The 20,201-nt window shown below is 41.1% G+C and overlaps 1 protein-coding gene across 1 annotated transcript in view; it reads right to left on the reverse strand.

Moving 5' to 3' along the window:
* mark1 (MAP/microtubule affinity-regulating kinase 1) overlaps nt 1-19,734 on the reverse strand; it is a 113,366-nt gene extending 93,632 nt beyond the window's left edge. Inside the window, exons 1-2 of the mRNA XM_055162451.1 lie at nt 19,412-19,734; nt 13,482-13,682 (exon numbers count right to left, since the gene is read on the reverse strand). Coding sequence (XP_055018426.1) covers nt 13,482-13,682; nt 19,412-19,462 — 252 coding nt within the window. The 5' untranslated portion in view covers nt 19,463-19,734. The remainder of the gene's footprint in view (nt 1-13,481; nt 13,683-19,411) is intronic.
* Between the last annotated feature and the right edge of the window lie 467 nt (nt 19,735-20,201).

Here is a 20,201-nt window from a genome sequence, read left to right on the forward strand (position 1 = left end):
TTGAATGATGAATTAACAGAAGCAACTGAGGTTTTCTTTTTTACAGTGTATGTTGCCTGTGTATGATAAACTGACATTTTATTAAGCAGCGCTGTTCTTATGACGCTAGCTATAAATCTGTTCACTTTTCACTGCATTTAGCACCAGTGCAGCAGAGTGGTGCAGTGGAGCGGATGTGCCAAGACAAGGAGACAGACATAAAATAAAGCTTATAGACGAGTGCTTCTCAAAGTGTGGTCCGGCCCCACTGCTGGTACAGGAGTCTTCAGTATAATTACTCCTTTATTTAATTTAGTCAGGTAGACACATGCTTTCATAAGACCACGGATGGTTTAGTATTAGTTTAGTGTTAAGAGCTTATATAGTTCTGTCTTTAGGCCATATGTAGACCTACTTTAATCCTGCATGTTAAGACTTGGATTGGTTGACCTGTTCTTGGTTTAGCTCTACTTTGATTCTGGTTTTGACTCAGTGGCTATCTTTACAATTACATGCACACTATAATCTGATCATTATCATTATCCGATATTATCTGATCATGATTCTTCTGGAGTTATATAATTATTGAAATGTCATGTGATCAGTTACATCTGATGTGCGTAATCAGATTTCTTTCTGATCGTTCACACATGTGCAAGTTTTGACAAGGAAATTATATAAAAAGGGCAAACTACTGTGACAAAAACCAAAATGAAAATGCTAAAGACTGAAAGAGTTAAAAGTCATTGCACTTTGTTTTCCAAATACTTCAGACACTCTGCTAATTAATTTATGCTTTTGTTGATCCTGATTTTGTGGACACCAAAAGTTTGATCTAATTGGGTTGGGTTAGTTAAGCAGTTATCTGATTTATACTGGCCATATAAATGTGACATTGTTTAGTCCTGATTTAGACCTGGTTTAGGCTTGGTTTAGACTTGGTTTAGGCCTTGTTATGACCAAGCATAGACCTGGTTTAGACCTGGTTTATACCTGGTTTAGGCTTGGTTTAGACTTGGTTTAGGCCTTGTTATGACCAAGCATACACCTGGTTTAGACCTGGTTTATACCTGGTTTAGACCTGGTTTAGACCTGGTTTAGACCTGGTTTAGACCTAGTTTAGACCTGGTTTAGACCTGGTTTAGTCCTGGTTTAGTCCTGGTTTAGTCCTGGTTTAGACCTGGTTTAGTCCTGGTTTAGTCCTGGTTTAGTCCTGGTTTAGTCCTGGTTTAGTAGACCTGGTTTAGACCTGGTTTAGTCCTGGTTTAGACCTGTTTAGACCTGGCTTAGACCTGGTTTAGTCCTGTTTAGACTTGGTTTAGTCCTGGTTTAGTCCTGGTTTAGACCTCGTTTAGACCTGGTTTAGTCCTGGTTTAGACCTGGTTTAGACCTGGTTTAGTCCTGGTTTAGTCCTGGTTTAGACCTGGTTTAGACCTGGTTTAGTCCTGGTTTAGACCTGGTTTAGACTTGGTTTAGTCCTGGTTTAGTCCTGGTTTAGTTCTTGCTTTGACTTAGTAAATGGCTGTTTCAATTCTGTTTTTATACCTTATTTCAATTTACAGCATACACACTTCTGACATTCCCATGGCTAAACCTACTGGACAATACGGTAAAATTATATACATTTTGTTTTTGCACACACTGGACAGTCATGATTTGAATCCATTTTAATCAAAGTCAGAGCAGGGGCTAGTCTTTTAAACAGGGGAAGTTCCATGTCCTGTTTTCTAAGAAACTGTAAACTGCCTTCAATTACATTTGTATAGATATGTAATCTCCTTCAGTCAATTCTACAACTTTGCAATTTTTCAACATCTCATTTATTAAAAACACAAATTTGATTCACTGCCCAGCCCTAGACCTCCTTTAGTCCGGTATAGATCTCTTAGTAGTAGTATATCAGTTTTGTTCTAAAATGTAGCTTTATTCAAGTCATTTCAATGTGTTTAGTCCTCCTTTGACTCTTTTTAGTTAACACTGCCAAAACTGTGCCGAGGAAGTATTTGGTTTTGGTGAGAAAAATTTCTGAATCACCAGCTCAGGGCCATGACTCTGGTTTTAAATTCACTTGGGACTTTCCACATTAGAACACATAATCGCCCAATACGTACCGTCAGAACTAAGGCCAGAACAATGACAAACTTAAGAGTGTCCTCCCTCCCTCTGCTACACCCTAACCTCCTAACCCAGAGACCTTATCTGCCCCATGACTAGATTAGATAACAAAAGAAAGTAAGTGGTCTTTATTTATGTGCCCGGAGGGAAAGTGACGATGAGCAGAGGGCACTTGTTGTAGCTTCAGAAGTGCAGCCTACGTCACCGGAGCTGAGAATAAAATAGCTCTTATGGAGAAGGTGGGAGGGGGCACGGGGAAGCTAGCACAGGCTACGTGAGGCTAACTGCAGAGGTCAACCAGGTCTGGAACAAATGTACTGCAGAAGAGAGGAGTAGGGCTTTGAAAAGTACTGAAACTTAGATACTAATTGATGCTTAAAGGTGGATACTGTGTAACTTTTTGGTTGGGGTTCCATCACCTGCTTTTTTCTATAGATATGTCATTGCTCTGCCTGGAATGTTCCGCAGTATGACATTAAACAGCTCTATCTTACATTTATTTATTCAATTACAGGTGGTTTTATAGCTCAAAAATACCTAGATTAACAAGCATTCTGACTGTGAGCGGGGCCGCCTCTCCACAGATCTGACCTCTAACTNACGTAGCTATAGAACTATTTAAGATATCACAAATACTGTTCCATCACCAGGGGATGAGTTTCAAAATGGCCATTATCTTCCATCTAAGTCCATTATAAAGAGTTCATAACTGCTGTAGACTACATGGTGTGATAGAACTGGCCCCTCTGATAAGCCTGAGTGTTCACAGTGTCGAGAGGCTCACGGCTCTGGCTGCAGTCTCTATCAGTGTGTTGAAGGGGCGCAACAACAGAAGTGCTGACTCACACACAGTGCTGTGAGCAGGGCTACCCCACATCTACAAGAGACTGCAGGATTTCACCAAGTACTGCAGAAGTCATGGAGTGGGAACCAGCTGCAAAGTCCCCTTGGCTGGAAGGTCTCTGTGATGGATACCTCTGCCACCACTCCATAGTGTCAGTATAATTTAATTTCATTTACAATAAGTTAATCACATTAGACATAATTTAATTCCTTTATTTAGACTGATATTCAAATTTGAGTGCACACAATTTAGTTAATATAAGTCTGATTTACTTACACTTGTTTTTTTGAGCACCGGATGGAGGACTTGGGAGAGACCATCAGGACTCAGCAAAGGGGGGGGGCACTATTTAGTTAGTTTTTTAGTTTGTGTTAAGGTCACTTTATTATCACTTTTTATTTTCTGTATTATAAGTATTTGCCTTTTTGTTACTTTGATTAAGTTAGTAGTTTAGTTAATTATTTAGTGTAATTCCTTGCTCTTGTGTTTAGCTTTAGTTGGTCCTCAAGTATTTAAACACCCCTGTTCCTTTGTCTGGTGGGTTTGTTTTGTTCTGTTCAGTTTGATTTAAGTTACACTGGCTTTTTATTTAATAATTTGCCTAATTTGCGACTTTGTTAAATTATATCTTTTCTTATATCTTTTCTTGACTTTATTAAATTTAAAGTTATTTTTATACCTTGTCTTTGGCTTTCTGTTTAGCCACTACAGTCCCCAAGCTGGAAAGTCCCCTTGAATTGTATCCTTTATGAAAATAGGTTAGTTAATCTATATACATATAAAAAACAACAACTTTTTTTTTCATTATATATATTGTACACACACAAGTTACAATATATCTCAACACATTTGTTCATACATACAAAAAAAAAAAAAAAAGCAAAAATTATGTGGTCTCAACGGTGCTGCAACTAGTTCAGGATTTTATCTTAGTTAAGACCTTCCTAAAAGTGATTCTGAATGATTTTTGAACAAATTCTGTAGCTTTCTAAGTTTCTTGTGTTGTGCTGCTTACAAATTATGTTCATGGCAGCAGGTAAGGAAATAATTATAATATTTCTTCCCAAAACAAGAATTACAGATGCTATAGGACACGGGGAACAAGAAAAAAATATTTAAAATACAATTTCACAGTAAACTTCTGTGAGCAAATGAAGACTTATATTGATATTACATACTGAAAAAATGTGTGCCGCTTCGGAAGATCGGTAAAATAACATAAACAAAGCCTGACATTTGGTCTCGCTACATTCACATTTCATTTTATCGGACATTTCTGCCAAGAGAATGGGACGTTCAAGCTGGGACTTTCAAGACAGGGGGATGTTTGAGCTTGGATGTACTCACTGAAGAAGTTACAGACGGCTAAATGTAAAAGTGCATTGTGTAACTACGAGTATTCTGGTGGAGGGTTCACCTGCCTGGAATTTTCTACAGCATGGCATTAACCATATCCATTTCGAAAAAAACAAGCACGTCTCAGAATACATTCTTATAAAATTCAGCCTAACCTAATTTTTAGCTGATCTCTCTCCAATCGCACCATTTAGACAATCTTCCCCCTCCATCGTGACAGTTATATCGACAATGTAAAACTATCCCTGAATCAGCATTTCCTATAGAGCAGTTAGTACCATTTATTCTCGCCCTCTGCGTCCAAAAGTCATGCTTGTTTATCTCTGTGATGGGTTTAAGAGTGAATTATGCAGCTTTGCAGTGACAGAAGGCCAACGCATCACTCTTAATTATTCACTGCATTTGTAACACACGGCCCATATGCTCCCCCACCATACACCCAGGCTAAACCCCATAGGAGTCAAAATAGCAACAAAGTCCACAGTCAACACTGGTATTAAAGATGCATTGTGTAACTTTTTCTTAAGCTTGTTTGTCTGGATATGTCATTGTTCTGCCTGGAATGATCCCCAGTGTGAAATCAAACAGCTCTACTTTACATTTATTGAATTACAGTGGTGTTATAGCTCATAAATACCTAGAAAAACACCATTCTGACTGTGAGTGGTGTCGCCTCTTCATAAATATGACCTGTAACTTGGTCTGCTATTGTCTCCATGAAGATAAAAAGGTTTAATACCATGCTGTGAAACATTCCAGACAAAGTAATAACATTTCCATGGAGAAAAACATTTGCCGGAACCTCTGCAAGAAAAGTTACACCATGTACCTTTAAAGCTTCACACTCGGGCTATGTTAAAAGTTGTGAGCTGAAGAGAATGGTTTTCTCTGTGGGTATAAGACACACAGACACGGGGGAACTATTCCAAAGCACTGAAAGGTCATATGGCAAAACAAAATGTGGAAGAAGCATTAAAGGGTAGGTTCAGTGCGCTTTACCTTTTAGACTATAGGGACATGGTGGCATATGAGAAAAACAGGTGATATGAGCTAGGGAAAATGCAACAAAGAAACAGGAAACAACATGAAAAACTGCTAAAAAGAAATGTGTCCATCTTCCACTTATCTTAAAAGTGCTTATTTTAGGCATTTCCGGGCAGTTACGTTTTTTTTAAAAAAGAGTCAGAGCTGAATCAGGGTTATTAGCCCCTTAACCTGCATATAGAGTAAAACCATATATATATAAAAGGACATGGCTAACCCCCTATCTGCCGTGTTCCAAATAGGTTCCAGCTCCATCAACTCTGGCTCCAATTCACTTTGTATTGTAAAACCGTCGCCCCTCTCTCTGTAAATGCTGCTGTTAGTCTTGTTATTTTGGTCTTAAACCTTTCTTTTTAACCCACTCCACATGATACTGAGGTTTTTATTTCACCATTGCGGTTCCAAATTCACTTCTATAACTGCAAGCCTGGATAGGGCTCATGTGAAAGCTCAGAACCTTCAGAATTCACTCAGTGAGCTGCAGAGGCTGCACTGGCACTGACTCATGATTGGCTGCAGGTTTAGTCTCAATTCAGATCAGAGAGAGTCCTTTTAGGTTTTATCCAACTGGATGAGACTCATGTGAGGCTCATTTTGCTTTCTGATTGGATAATCATCTGGAGAACCAAAACGCCAGATTACTTACCTTGTCAATTAAATCCAATGTTTTTGTGATGATTAAGAATAAATTAGCATTACAATTGTTACCAGTAAAAGCTTTGTTTGATTTTAACATGTCTTTGTGTCTGGGATTGGGTCCAGTTTATGAAATTGAAAATAAAAATTAAGTCATAATTCTAATTCTCTTGAGATTCCAACTCTTACTGTGACCACATTTGATTATTTAATCTGAATCAAAAGTGGAAATAACAGTTTGATGTGAAGTAGACAACTGCTCAAAATGATACTGACCAGTGAAAAATAGCACAGTGCCTCCAGTATACAGTATGCAAAGAAGTCATGTGACCAAGACTGACTTCACTGATGTTTGGCTTAATGATTACCTGTACACCAATATCAAATCATTAATCAAATATGGGTGTACCTGAACGTCTCATACACTGCAAGAAAACACTGCATTTTACACAGCAGAGTGCCATTTCCCTTAAGAACATTTCTGCAAAAACAAAGGAGGTAATTGTTTTTTTTCCTGTGTATTTGAGCAAAGTACAGTATAGATATGTTATAAAAGCAACTCTATGAGTGCAAATATGCCCACTGTGTGTGTGTGTGTGTGTGTGTGTGTAAGATCTTTTTTTGTCAATAAAGCTTTATATTGTCTCATTGTTAGCATGCCAGTTTTGTTGTCAGCTTTACCATGATGGCAAAATTCAGCTCTGGTCTCTGAAAGTTGTGAAAAGCACGTGTTTACTAAGTAAGATGTTAGAAATGAGTCAGGAAATGAGGATTAAGTTTGGACCAGTGCAAACTGTTTGAAAGTACTTCTGTTTTTCATGTTTTTAAGACAGTAAAAATAATATAAAGCCCATTATAAAGTGTTTTTCTAACAAATTATACTGCCATTTTATCTTTTTTCTTTCTTTCCTTTTTCTTTTTTCTTACGTAAAAAATCTGGTACAACTCTTGTGAGCTTTAAGCCATGTTAGAATGTTGTTACCTCTTTAAAAACATTCACACATGTTTGACTAATCTTTATTATTACTAGTCTGTTTACATCTCCAAAGCTCCCCATCCCCAAAATACTATGTTCCACCTGATGTCCTTAAATCTCAGTTTTAAAGTTAACAGCTGTCTTTGACCTTCAGCTGAGTAGAGATTGGCAATTCTATGATTCTAGTGAATGTGTACGGAGATTAAAAACCCAGTGGAGCACTTCCTGTATTACCACATGTATTACCACATGACTTGACTATTTTCAATTCGAGAAAAGAACTCAGTCTAAATGTCCATGGTTGTGTTTAATAAACGTGTGATTGAAACAAACCACAACTCTCTGTATGTTTAAGCCAAAGATGTTCATTTTGTCCTCTTATGTACTTTAACTTCTTAGATTCTTTTTAAAGACAATACAGTAAAGTGTATTTACCTTGTTGACAAAAGGAAACAAGGTAAAGGAACACCAAAAGGAATGCAAAAAGGAAAACATCGGGGAGACTCACCAAAACACAAAAACGACAAAGCAGAACAGGAAAACCTAAAATCCGCCATATCAGACCACTGTAAAAGAAATAACCACATTATGGATTGGGACGGGGCTCGGGTCATTGGATCGGAAAACAGCAAGTTCAAATGGTGGATCAGGGAGGACAGTGAAATTAGGAAACGAGGCACGGACAGCATTAAACGTCAAACGGGTGTTCCTCCTTTCACACAACTGGGACACCCTCCTCCAGAGAACACCAGGCGATGGGAGGCGTGGTCAGTCTGAGCGACCTGCCAGGTCCATCATGCTGACCACGCCTACAGGAAGTAATAACAGCTGACCACGCCTACAGGAAGTAACATCAACTGATATATGACACGTCACCACCAGCAGTGACAGTTCTGAAGATGGTTTGCAGCAACCACCCGAAACATGTCAACAAGGTAAATACACTGTACTGTATTGTCTTTAAAAAGAACCCAAGAAGTGTCTGTGTATGTTTGTGATGAGGAAACAGCATTATAACATACAGTAGATCGGAAAATAGCATAATGTGGGCCCTTTAAACTTAATATCTACAACCAAACTTGCTACTTCCAAGCTTGAGTTTGCACAGTACAAGGTGTGCAGTGGACTAAATGAGTTTTTCTACATAATTCCCGCCTCTCTCTTCACATCAGCTCTAGTTTTCCGACTCGGGACTATAGCCTGATGCTGGGAATACTGCTGGGATGTTTAGTAGGTTGTGTTCTTTCCACCTGTTCTGTGGCTGCTCACTTGGCTCGCGTCTGTGCATTCTGATGAGCCAGCAGCCCCACACAAAGCACAGCCTGACCTTCTACTGCTGCACACGGAGCGGAGCGCACACTACAGTGTATACATACTGTACATATATATATATACTCGCGACAGGAGCAGAGCGGAGAGGACAGGAGAGAAATATAGCAGGGGAGGATGGGGCAGAGAGACAGGGGCAGAGACAAAGGCAGAGAGACAGGGGAAGAGAGACAGGAGTAGAGAGACAGGGCTAGAGAGACAGGGACAGAGAGAAAGGAGTGGAGAGACAAGGACAGAGAGACAGGGGTAGAGAGACACAAGCAGAGAGACAGGTGTAGAGAGACAGGAGCAGAGGAGAGGGTAGAGAGGGCAGGAGCAGAGACAGGAGTATAGAGAGACAAGAGCAGAGGACAGGAGTAGAGGACAGGAGCAGAGACAGGTGTAGAGAGAGACAAAAGCAGAGACAGGAGTAGGAGGACAGGAGTAGAGACAGGTGTAGAGACACAGGAGCAGAGGACAGGAGAAAAAGACAGGAGCAGAGGACATGGATAGAGAGGACAGGACTAGAGACAGGTGTAGAGAGAGACAGGAGCAGAGGACAGGAGAAAAAGACAAAAAGACAAAGGGCAGGAGCAGAGAGACAGGGGTAAAGAGAGAAGCAGAGGTAGAGGAGGACAGGAGTAGCGGACAGGAGCAGAGACAGATGTAGAGAGAGACAGGAACAGAGGACAGGAGAAAACGACAGGCACAGATGACAGTGACAGGAGACAGGAGAAGGGGACGGGGCAGGGGACAGGAGCAGAGGACAGGAAGAGCAGAGAGACAGGAGCAGAGGGCAGGAGAAAAAGACAGGAGGAGAGGACAGGGGAAGACAACAGAGGGAGAGGACACAATGAGCAGGGGACAGGGGCAGAGGACAGGAGCAGAGAGACAGTAGCCAAGGACAGGGGCAGACGGCAGAAGCAGAGGAGAGCACCGGTCAAACTGGTGCAAGGTCAATCTCAAGGGACAGAAAAAAAACACAATAATACATCATTTTGAATCCATGACAGCATGACTTGGGAAGTTAGTGCCCCTCAAAGCCATGCTAACAGTGCACTTCCTATAACATGCTTAATAATGCAGATTCACAGTGGTCTCATTATTATCAAATATTATTTACAGTAGATTCATGGATGAGTAGTTTTGATTGCAAAAGGCCAGTGAATATGACAGTTTTACAAAATCTGATCCAAATGAAGCTAAAGAGAAACTGTGACAACTTTTTTTACGAGGTATATTTCTGTCTTCACTCAGCACATGGCATGTTTGGGGTCTGTGTATTGTTAAAAAAAAAAAAATCGTTGTAGTTCAGGTAAAAACTGAGGTTAGCCCCATTAGCAAGCAGCGTGCTCTGAAAGCTTAAAATCACAACGCAAAGGGGCATGTGATCCATTTTGCTGTTGATTACGTGATTGTTTTCACTGTTGACCACACATTTGATTGTAGCAATGATCACTTCTTCACTGTCACGTTTAGAGCAGACTTGGGACCCAAAATGCAAGACTGCAGTTCTGAAGTTGTTTAATAAAAAAAGGGATGACGAAAGACAGAAATTCAAACAGACGTGAAACTGATAATGACAAATGAACCAACAAAAGGCAAAGGAGAACACAGGGTTTATACGCACACAAATGACACACATGTGAGACACATAAGGGCAGGGCAAACTATCAATACAACAGGAAGTCAAACTCAAAACACACACATAGCTAGAGAAATACTAAATAATACCAGGTCAAGGATAATAAAATAATTCAATGAAAATTAACACCATGACATGTACTCCCAGTAACACCTACAACGACAGACCTACTACAGACTCAACGTACTAAAACTACTAGAGATTGACTCATATGGGTTTTTTCACCCAGAGCAGTTGAGGGCCAGTGAGTTTTGCCGAAATTTTTTTGGGCTGATATGCAGGGCAGATTTTTGGTTATTTTCCCAAATTATCTCATTTGAAACTAGTACAAGCTCATCCCAACCTTCTTTAACTACAAACTGGATAAGAGAGTGGTTTTGCAGTACCATCTTTGAACAAAAGTGTTCAGATGAAGTTTTATACACGTATTCTTCATGCATATTTAGGACAGATGATACAAGATTTCGTAAAACTAAATTGTCAAAAGACACATGAAAAAGTAATCTTGTGAGATTCTTTTCCAAGCGTTCACATTTGGATTGGACAAAAAAGGGTCAAGTGTTGGTGAGTTACAGTAGCCTGATTCATCTTTCGGTTTCACTTCATGGAAACCGTCTGACCAGCGTTAGAATTTGTTCACTCGACGGTAGGTGGGTACTTTTTTCATTTATCCAATCTCTGCTATTTGGTCGTGACGTATGTAATGCGCCTCTAACGGTGCTAGCTAACTGGTATATTAGGCTTTTCCCAAATCCCGCAGGAAGAAGGGAAATAACATCTTTCTACTTGATAAAATTCACCAAACATTCTCTTCGTTCTGGCTTTAACCAACCATCTAGTGTATTCTGATTCCTGACCTAGTCACTGGAGAGAACTTAAATTGAGCAGAGGCACTAGGTGGCACCAGTCTGGCTAGAGTTACAGTAGAATGGAAACAAAAATATTAAATCAAATAAACAAAAAAAATTGTGAGGCCAAGATAGAATCGTGAATGTGTATATATTCAATATATATCCAAACGAGCTGTGAGACAGCTGCAGAACATCCAGAACGCTGCAGCTTGGGTCCTCACTCGAACTAGGAAGTACGAGCACATAAGTCCTGTGCTCAGGTCTCTGCACTGGCTTCCTGTGCCTCAGAGAATAGACTTTAAAGCAGCTCTGTTTGTGTACAAGTCTCTCCATGGCCGAGCACCAAAGTACATCTGTGACATGTTAGTGTCATATGAACCATCTCGCACTCTGAGGAGCTCAGGGACCGGCCTCCTGCTGGTGCCCAGAGTCAGGACTAAACAAGGGGAGTCAGCGTTTCAGGTTCATGGTTCAGCAGCTAAAACCTGGAACAGTCTTCCTGAACATGTGAGACAGACTCTTCTGTGACGCTGTTTAAATCCAGGCTCAAAACATTTCTGTTTAACTGTGCATATAACTGAAAGGTTTTCATTCCGCACTCTTCTCTCCAATTTATGCCCCTCTTTTTTAATTTTAATATTTATGTTTTGATTTGTTTTTATTATGATTTTAATGTATTTCTTATTCTGTAAAGCACTTTGAATTACTTTGTGTACGAATTATGCTATACAAATAAACTTGCCTTGCCTTGCCTATATTAGGAATTATGTTAAAATCTCGTCTTGTCTTGTTCTCATGGACCCAGTCTCGTTTCTCGTCTCATTTTGTGAAAATTGTGTCTTGTCTCATTTCTAATATTTAGGCAAAATATCGGTAACTGTTGGAGATTTAAGACGTTGATGATGTCATACTTCCAGAGCGGGGGCAAGAGCTAGATTTCCCTATTGATTACATTGAACTTTGCCATGAAATATCAGAAAGACAAATTCACAAATATGGAACCTGATCATTTCTATTATTGACTAGACCCAAGACCATGCTATATTACAACAAAAATCTGCAGTTGAACAATAATGATTATAGCAGCCCTCATCTGTATTAAATAGTACTGGCCTATAGAAAGTTGTGATGTCGTCTGAAACCCAGCAATAGTGATATCAGATCAAGGGGCTTCTTTCAACTCTCTACCTGGTCTGGAATCACTTCTTTCACGATTACATGTAGCCATGTAAAAGCCTAGAGTCTCAAACCCAGCTGATGTGAGTGGTGCGGGCTGTCAGGGAGCTGCAGGAGGCCTGGTTCAGACGCAGAGCAGATCACAGCTCTGTCTCCTCTTGAGGGACACTGGCCTTAATTACACTCACACCAGGAGCAGCACGTCCATCACACTACAGCCAGCGAGGAGGACAGGACTGGAGCAACCTGACTGTCTACTAGGCATGCAACAATATGCAAATCTGTCATTACGATATGTTCATGATATACACGGTGCGATATTTATTGCAATATTTTGTGGAAGGTAACAAAACTGTGACTTTTTCCTCTTAAAATGCCTTCACAAGACATAATCCAAAGAACAAAGATTTAAAAGTGCTTAGAACATTTATTTCTTCATGAAGTCTGGACTAAAACGGAGAAAAGGATCATGGTCTATGTAGGTCTCTCTGTTTTTTTTTAGCTGTTGCTGCACCATAACCATTAATTTAAGCAAAGAGACTTATAAATCGATATATTGTGATGGTCCAGGATATTATTGTGAGACTTTTGACGATACAATACCACAATATTTCAGTTGTTACATCCTTACTGAGGGGGAAGAGTCAGTTTTCTCATATTGATTACACTGAACTTTGGCATGAAATATCCAAAAGGTAAATAAACAAAAAACCTGATCATTTCTGACAGCGACTACAGCCAACAAATTCTATATTACAACAAAAAACATTAATTTTGTATTAAGTAATATGGGCCAGTAGAATGTTGTGATGTCATCTGAAACCCAGCAAAACAAAGGAAGCAATTTCAGGTATTGAAAAACAAATTGTAAAGAGAAAGTGCAGGAGGAAATGAGTGAAGCAATGCAGAAATACCACAGATTTTCACAAGTTAGAATATACTGAGGGTGCTAAATGGCTAACAGAGCTAATACTTGTTTTAAAAGGTCTCTATGGAGATATTATTGTTTTATGGTATGCCGTTAAAATCTGTAGGCTGCATTTATTCAATCACAGGAAATATTCATGCTCAAAATATGTCTTGATGCCGGCGTACAGTAAAGCTCCAGACGTGGTTACAACAAAAAAAAGAAACACTAAATGCTGACTTGATCTTGTGATAAACCATCATCATATTTCCCATAAAGAGAGGTTCAAATGTGGTGTAAAGGCTTAGAAAAGTGAAATAAATGCAGAAAAAGCTGACAATAAACTGGAAGTTGTTTTGTTTTTATGCTTTAGCCATGTCTCACAGCAGCACAAACTTGGAATTTACGTCTGAGATCAGCTTTAGAATTATGAATATAATTGAGATACAATGTAGAATTGATTTATTATTTAAGAAATCATTTGTTATGTTTGGTTGACATCAGTGCCCCCAAGCGAACCTGCCAATGTAAAAGAAGCCATAGTGTACCTTTAACTTGAATAGGATAGGCCAAGTTTGATGCGGTTTTCAAAAATTCCATTCCTATTACAACCTTCACAAAAACAAAAACAAAGTCCCTCTCACCTCTCTCCCGGTGAGGACATGCCTGGCCAGCTTGACTTTGGCAAAGTTTCCTTTGCCGATGGTCTTGAGGAGGCGGTAGTTTCCGATGTGGGGGTGCTCCTCGGTCGAGGTGAAAGAGTTACGACAGCGTGGGAGACTGTGGCGACTCGCAGACTTAGAGGGCGGGGCCGGGGGCTCCGCAAAGCCATCCACCGACGAATGCTGAAGAGAGAGACAAAAACAGGATTCAATACAACATCACATTTCTAGCTTTTAGAACTAGTTATTCAGTTTATGCCTCGTTTGACACCAGTCTCTTGCTACTTTTGCAACTTATTTTTAATTTATTATAACCACTTGCATTTTAGCTGTTTGTTAATATATTGTGATGTGTGAGCTACTGTGTCCAAATAATTCCCTTTGTGGCTCAATGAAGTTTAAGTCTAAGTTTGAGTACTTTCTCCATTTTATATACATTTCAAATTGTGTTAAAAATGGATGAGAAAAGGTCTTGTGCTGCAATTTGGACTCTTGAGAAGCGGCACTTCCAGAAAGCACTGCAAAAGTATTTATTTATTTTATTTATTTTTATATACATGCAAACTTAACAGCACCATTTATTTACTACAGTATAAATGATTGAATGATGAATTAACAGAAGCAACTGAGGTTTTCTTTTTTACAGTGTATGTTGCCTGTGTATGATAAACTGACATTTTATTAAGCAGCGCTGTTCTTATGACGCTAGCTATAAATCTGTTCACTTTTCACTGCATTTAGCACCAGTGCAGCAGAGTGGTGCAGTGGAGCGGATGTGCCAAGACAAGGAGACAGACATAAAATAAAGCTTATAGACGAGTGCTTCTCAAAGTGTGGTCCGGCCCCACTGCTGGTACAGGAGTCTTCAGTATAATTACTCCTTTATTTAATTTAGTCAGGTAGACACATGCTTTCATAAGACCACGGATGGTTTAGTATTAGTTTAGTGTTAACAGCTTATATAGTTCTGTCTTTAGGCCATATGTAGACCTACTTTAATCCTGCATGTTAAGACTTGGATTGGTTGACCTGTTCTTGGTTTAGCTCTACTTTGATTCTGGTTTTGACTCAGTGGCTATCTTTACAATTACATGCACACTATAATCTGATCATTATCATTATCCGATATTATCTGATCATGATTCTTCTGGAGTTATATAATTATTGAAATGTCATGTGATCAGTTACATCTGATGTGCGTAATCAGATTTCTTTCTGATCGTTCACACATGTGCAAGTTTTGACAAGGAAATTATATAAAAAGGGCAAACTACTGTGACAAAAACCAAAATGAAAATGCTAAAGACTGAAAGAGTTAAAAGTCATTGCACTTTGTTTTCCAAATACTTCAGACACTCTGCTAATTAATTTATGCTTTTGTTGATCCTGATTTTGTGGACACCAAAAGTTTGATCTAATTGGGTTGGGTTAGTTAAGCAGTTATCTGATTTATACTGGCCATATAAATGTGACATTGTTTAGTCCTGATTTAGACCTGGTTTAGGCTTGGTTTAGACTTGGTTTAGGCCTTGTTATGACCAAGCATAGACCTGGTTTAGACCTGGTTTATACCTGGTTTAGGCTTGGTTTAGACTTGGTTTAGGCCTTGTTATGACCAAGCATAGACCTGGTTTAGACCTGGTTTATACCTGGTTTAGACCTGGTTTAGACCTGGTTTAGACCTGGTTTAGACCTAGTTTAGACCTGGTTTAGACCTGGTTTAGTCCTGGTTTAGTCCTGGTTTAGTCCTGGTTTAGACCTGGTTTAGTCCTGGTTTAGTCCTGGTTTAGTCCTGGTTTAGTCCTGGTTTAGACCTGGTTTAGACCTGGTTTAGTCCTGGTTTAGACCTGTTTAGACCTGGCTTAGACCTGGTTTAGTCCTGTTTAGACTTGGTTTAGTCCTGGTTTAGTCCTGGTTTAGACCTCGTTTAGACCTGGTTTAGTCCTGGTTTAGACCTGGTTTAGTCCTGGTTTAGTCCTGGTTTAGTCCTGGTTTAGACCTGGTTTAGACCTGGTTTAGACCTGGTTTAGACCTGGTTTAGACTTGGTTTAGTCCTGGTTTAGTCCTGGTTTAGTTCTTGCTTTGACTTAGTAAATGGCTGTTTCAATTCTGTTTTTATACCTTATTTCAATTTACAGCATACACACTTCTGACATTCCCATGGCTAAACCTACTGGACAATACGGTAAAATTATATACATTTTGTTTTTGCACACACTGGACAGTCATGATTTGAATCCATTTTAATCAAAGTCAGAGCAGGGGCTAGTCTTTTAAACAGGGGAAGTTCCATGTCCTGTTTTCTAAGAAACTGTAAACTGCCTTCAATTACATTTGTATAGATATGTAATCTCCTTCAGTCAATTCTACAACTTTGCAATTTTTCAACATCTCATTTATTAAAAACACAAATTTGATTCACTGCCCAGCCCTAGACCTCCTTTAGTCCGGTATAGATCTCTTAGTAGTAGTATCAGTTTTGTTCTAAAATGTAGCTTTATTCAAGTCATTTCAATGTGTTTAGTCCTCCTTTGACTCTTTTTAGTTAACACTGCCAAAACTGTGCCGAGGAAGTATTTGGTTTTGGTGAGAAAAATTTCTGAATCACCAGCTCAGGGCCATGACTCTGGTTTTAAATTCACTTGGGACTTTCCACATTAGAACACATAATCGCCCAATACGTACCGTCAGAACTAAGGCCAGAACAATGACAAACTTAAGAGTGTCCTCCCTCCCTCTGCTACACCCTAACCTCCTAACCCAGAGACCTTATCTGCCCCATGACTAGATTAGATAACAAAAGAAAGTAAGTGGTCTTTATTTATGTGCCCGGAGGGAAAGTGACGATGAGCAGAGGGCACTTGTTGTAGCTTCAGAAGTGCAGCCTACGTCACCGGAGCTGAGAATAAAATAGCTCTTATGGAGAAGGTGGGAGGGGGCACGGGGAAGCTAGCACAGGCTACGTGAGGCTAACTGCAGAGGTCAACCAGGTCTGGAACAAATGTACTGCAGAAGAGAGGAGTAGGGCTTTGAAAAGTACTGAAACTTAGATACTAATTGATGCTTAAAGGTGGATACTGTGTAACTTTTTGGTTGGGGTTCCATCACCTGCTTTTTTCTATAGATATGTCATTGCTCTGCCTGGAATGTTCCGCAGTATGACATTAAACAGCTCTATCTTACATTTATTTATTCAATTACAGGTGGTTTTATAGCTCAAAAATACCTAGATTAACAAGCATTCTGACTGTGAGCGGGGCCGCCTCTCCACAGATCTGACCTCTAACTTGGTCTGCATGAAGATAAAAAGGTTTAATGCCACACTGTGAAACATTCCAGACAAAGCAATAACATCTCCACGGAGAGAAACAGATGATGGACCCTCCAACACAAAAGTTACACAATGCACCTTTTCACTTTTTGCTTTTCTCCATGGAAATGGTATGTTCTGCCTGGAATGTTCCACAGTATGGCATTACACTTGTTTATCTCTATGGAGACAGCAGTTGACAGAAGTTGAGGCCAAGTTTCATGTCAGATCTCTGAAGAGGTGAGCCCACTCACTTTAAAAATGCAAGTTTTTAGGTCAATAAAAACCCATGTTATTGAGTAAATGCAAGATGGATACTTCTAATTTCATGGGACATTCCAGACAAAAATAATAACATTTCCATGATGACCTTCCACCATAAAAGTTACACAGTGCACCATTAAACTAACACTGAAATTCAAGTGAGCAGGTATCGATACTAAAAAGTCACATTTGCAGAACAGAAATGGCTCTATTCCAAGTATCAAAATCAAAATCAAGATTAATATTTTAGCACCATGACAACACTACACATGGGAACACAGAAAATATATATCGGTGCCACATATCGGCTAAATTGACAACAAAATTTCGATAATGATACCTAGGAACTCTGAAACCGATATCCCGATACAAATACTGGAGCTGTTTCAGTGCCCATCCCTAACCTGAAGCATGATTAAGCCTACCCAGTACAATTCATAGGACTTAGTGGCCTAAACTAAACTAAGACTAAACCATCAATTATCTGGGTTTAATTTACATCTTGGTCTACCCAGGTCTAATCCAGTGCTAAAAACATGACTGGGTTGCACGTATCTGTAGTGTACTTGGGGGTCAGACATCCCATGATCCTTTGCTGCTGCACCACACCCACTCTCAGAATAAAGCCTTGGTCTAGTTACCCAGGCCGGCGTGCTCTCATTTCACTGGGGAAACGCTACACCCTGCAGGGCTAGCATCACTGCCGCTAACCTGTACACCGGTGAGGAGGGAGAGAGCGAGTGAAGGAGAGGGAGGGACAGCAAGAGAAAGAGAGCAGGAGAGGGAGAGAGACAGAGACAGAGACAAACAGACAGACAGACAGACAGACACAGAGAGAGAATATTTTCCCTTCTAAATCTATTATGGCATCTACCTGCTGGAGTCCAGCTCAAGTTTATCCAGTGAGTACACTGTTCATTCCCCCTCCCTCTTGTGTCTGTTCCTCCTGATTAAGCATGTCCTGTCTGCACCTCTGTAACTGACTCATTATGTGATCACTTGATCTAAAGTGACTACTGATGGGCCTATGAAAAAGAAAGGTTTGAAATCTGAGCTTTACAATAAAAGAGGACCATATATGCCATAAACATGTCTACACAGATTTGCCCTCCACCAGACTCAGACCCATGGAAAAGGAGAAAGTGCAATAAAAGCCTGTCTTTCTGAGTAATACCTCGTTATGCAATGAAGCACTGCCTATGGGCCCTGGGGCCTGAGTAGTCAAATATAGGCAGCGGGATAGAGCCATGTGCTGAGCACAGCTTTGTACTTACCTGTAGTCTGTCTCTCTCAGGAACACTACAGACTACAGGGTTTTACACTCACATCAGGCCTGCACTCTAACACTGCTCTCGTCACTGGCCTTTTATATTTACAATGAGTGGACTTTATATCTATCATGTTGCTGCTGACATAACCCCTGTTCACAGATACAGCCTAATTACAGAGGAGTTCATTGTAATAACACTGCTTCATAGGTGTATTGTACAAATCTCTGTCTGATTAAAGAGCTCATGGCTTCGCAGTGCGTGTAACACAATCTAACCGTGAGCAGCGCGCACAGACTGTGCCTCGTCTTGTTTCCAAGAAAACAAGGGAAACCTAGATGTGTCAGAGCCTGTCAGCTGCACCGTGCGCCCGGAGCCCGGGGCTGGAGCCCGGAGGAGAGGAGGAGAGGAGCGGGACTGTGTCTTCTCTCACGGACACAGACATTCCTCTGCACGGTGAATGACCGGGCTGTTTGGAGCTTTTCGGGGCCGTTGTAAATAACGTGAGCAGTATTCATGGGAGCGGAGGCAGAGGAGAATAACACCTCCTCCTCCCGCTGAACAACAGACCAGTGCAGTTTCCACAGAGCCCTATAGGTGATGGATGTCACATTGCGATGCTACCAACTTTGCCATTGAAAGTAGGGCAACATCCCCCACCCACCGAATATTGACTGCGGACCAGAAAACACGTCCATAGATCCATACGCGGCTGCACCGTGTTCTGGAGCCGAACATGAGCGCGGCTTTATTCCACTAAATGCACAATCAGTCCTGCGCGTGTCATTAAAGGCAGCATAGTGACGCAATGCGTTGTTAACGCTAACCGTATTGTGCACAAAGTGGGACAGCGCGGCCGAACCGCACCGGGCCGTGCCCGTGCACTGAGTGACCGGGCTCCATGCTCTGCTTGAGCCGGGCTGGAGATAAGCCCGGGCTCACGGGTGACTAGCACTGCAGCACAGAGCTCAAAGCCTCCATAAACCTGCTCCCACAGACAGGCTAGCTACAGCACATCCATGTCCCTCCCCTCGGTCCGGACACGCCGGTGTCATCCGAACTGTACTCACGTTCTCGGTGTCCCGCTCGTTCACCGTGGGCAATGGCGTTCTGGTGGACATCTTGTGTGCTTCGCAGGCCGCTCAGCGATGCAGCGGGCTGGGCAGAGCAGAGCAGACACGGCGCGGTCCGTCGGGGCGAGTGGTGCCCGTGTCCCTGTCTACATCCCCTGTAAACACCGCAGAACAGCGGCCTTCTACCGCCGCATATCAGCGCCCGAGGCCCGCCGACACACCGCTGCTTCGCCCGGGCTTGTGGCACTTCCTCGCAGGTAGGCTAGCCGCAGACAGAGGAGGACAGAGGCTGAGGGAGAGAGGGAGAGAGGGAGAGAGGGAGAGAGGGGGCAGGCCAGGAAGATGCGTCGCTAGCGGACGGCTGTGCGCAGCGCATCTCAAACCTCCCACAGGAAGGATGGAGCTGTGTCCCGCCGCTCACACTGGAGCCTTTGTCTGCTCCATGGCTTATTATTCAAGTCACCAGAAAACACTTAAGCTCACACACCAGGGATGTGCTGCTTAGATTTGCGGCACAGTCTTTATGCACCGCTGTCATTTTGTTTTCGGCACATTTGTGAACTGTTTTATAACTTTATATTAGCTCAGGTGAATACACTTGAACAATAATACATTTGACACTTTACATAATAAATAGTGTTGTAAACACTTGTGTAAACAGTTTCCAAAAGAGGCCTAGTTCAAGGGCAGGGTACCCGACAGGTCTGGTATTCACGTGAAGACTGCGCCACCTGTCGGACCAAAGGAGTATTACAGCGCAGGGTTATTCATTCATTTCCTGAGCAGT

The sequence above is a fragment of the Boleophthalmus pectinirostris genome, unplaced genomic scaffold (assembly GCF_026225935.1).
Source record: "Boleophthalmus pectinirostris isolate CB_2022bp ecotype Guang Dong unplaced genomic scaffold, ASM2622593v1 HiC_scaffold_5, whole genome shotgun sequence".
Lineage (NCBI taxonomy): Eukaryota > Metazoa > Chordata > Actinopteri > Gobiiformes > Gobiidae > Boleophthalmus > Boleophthalmus pectinirostris.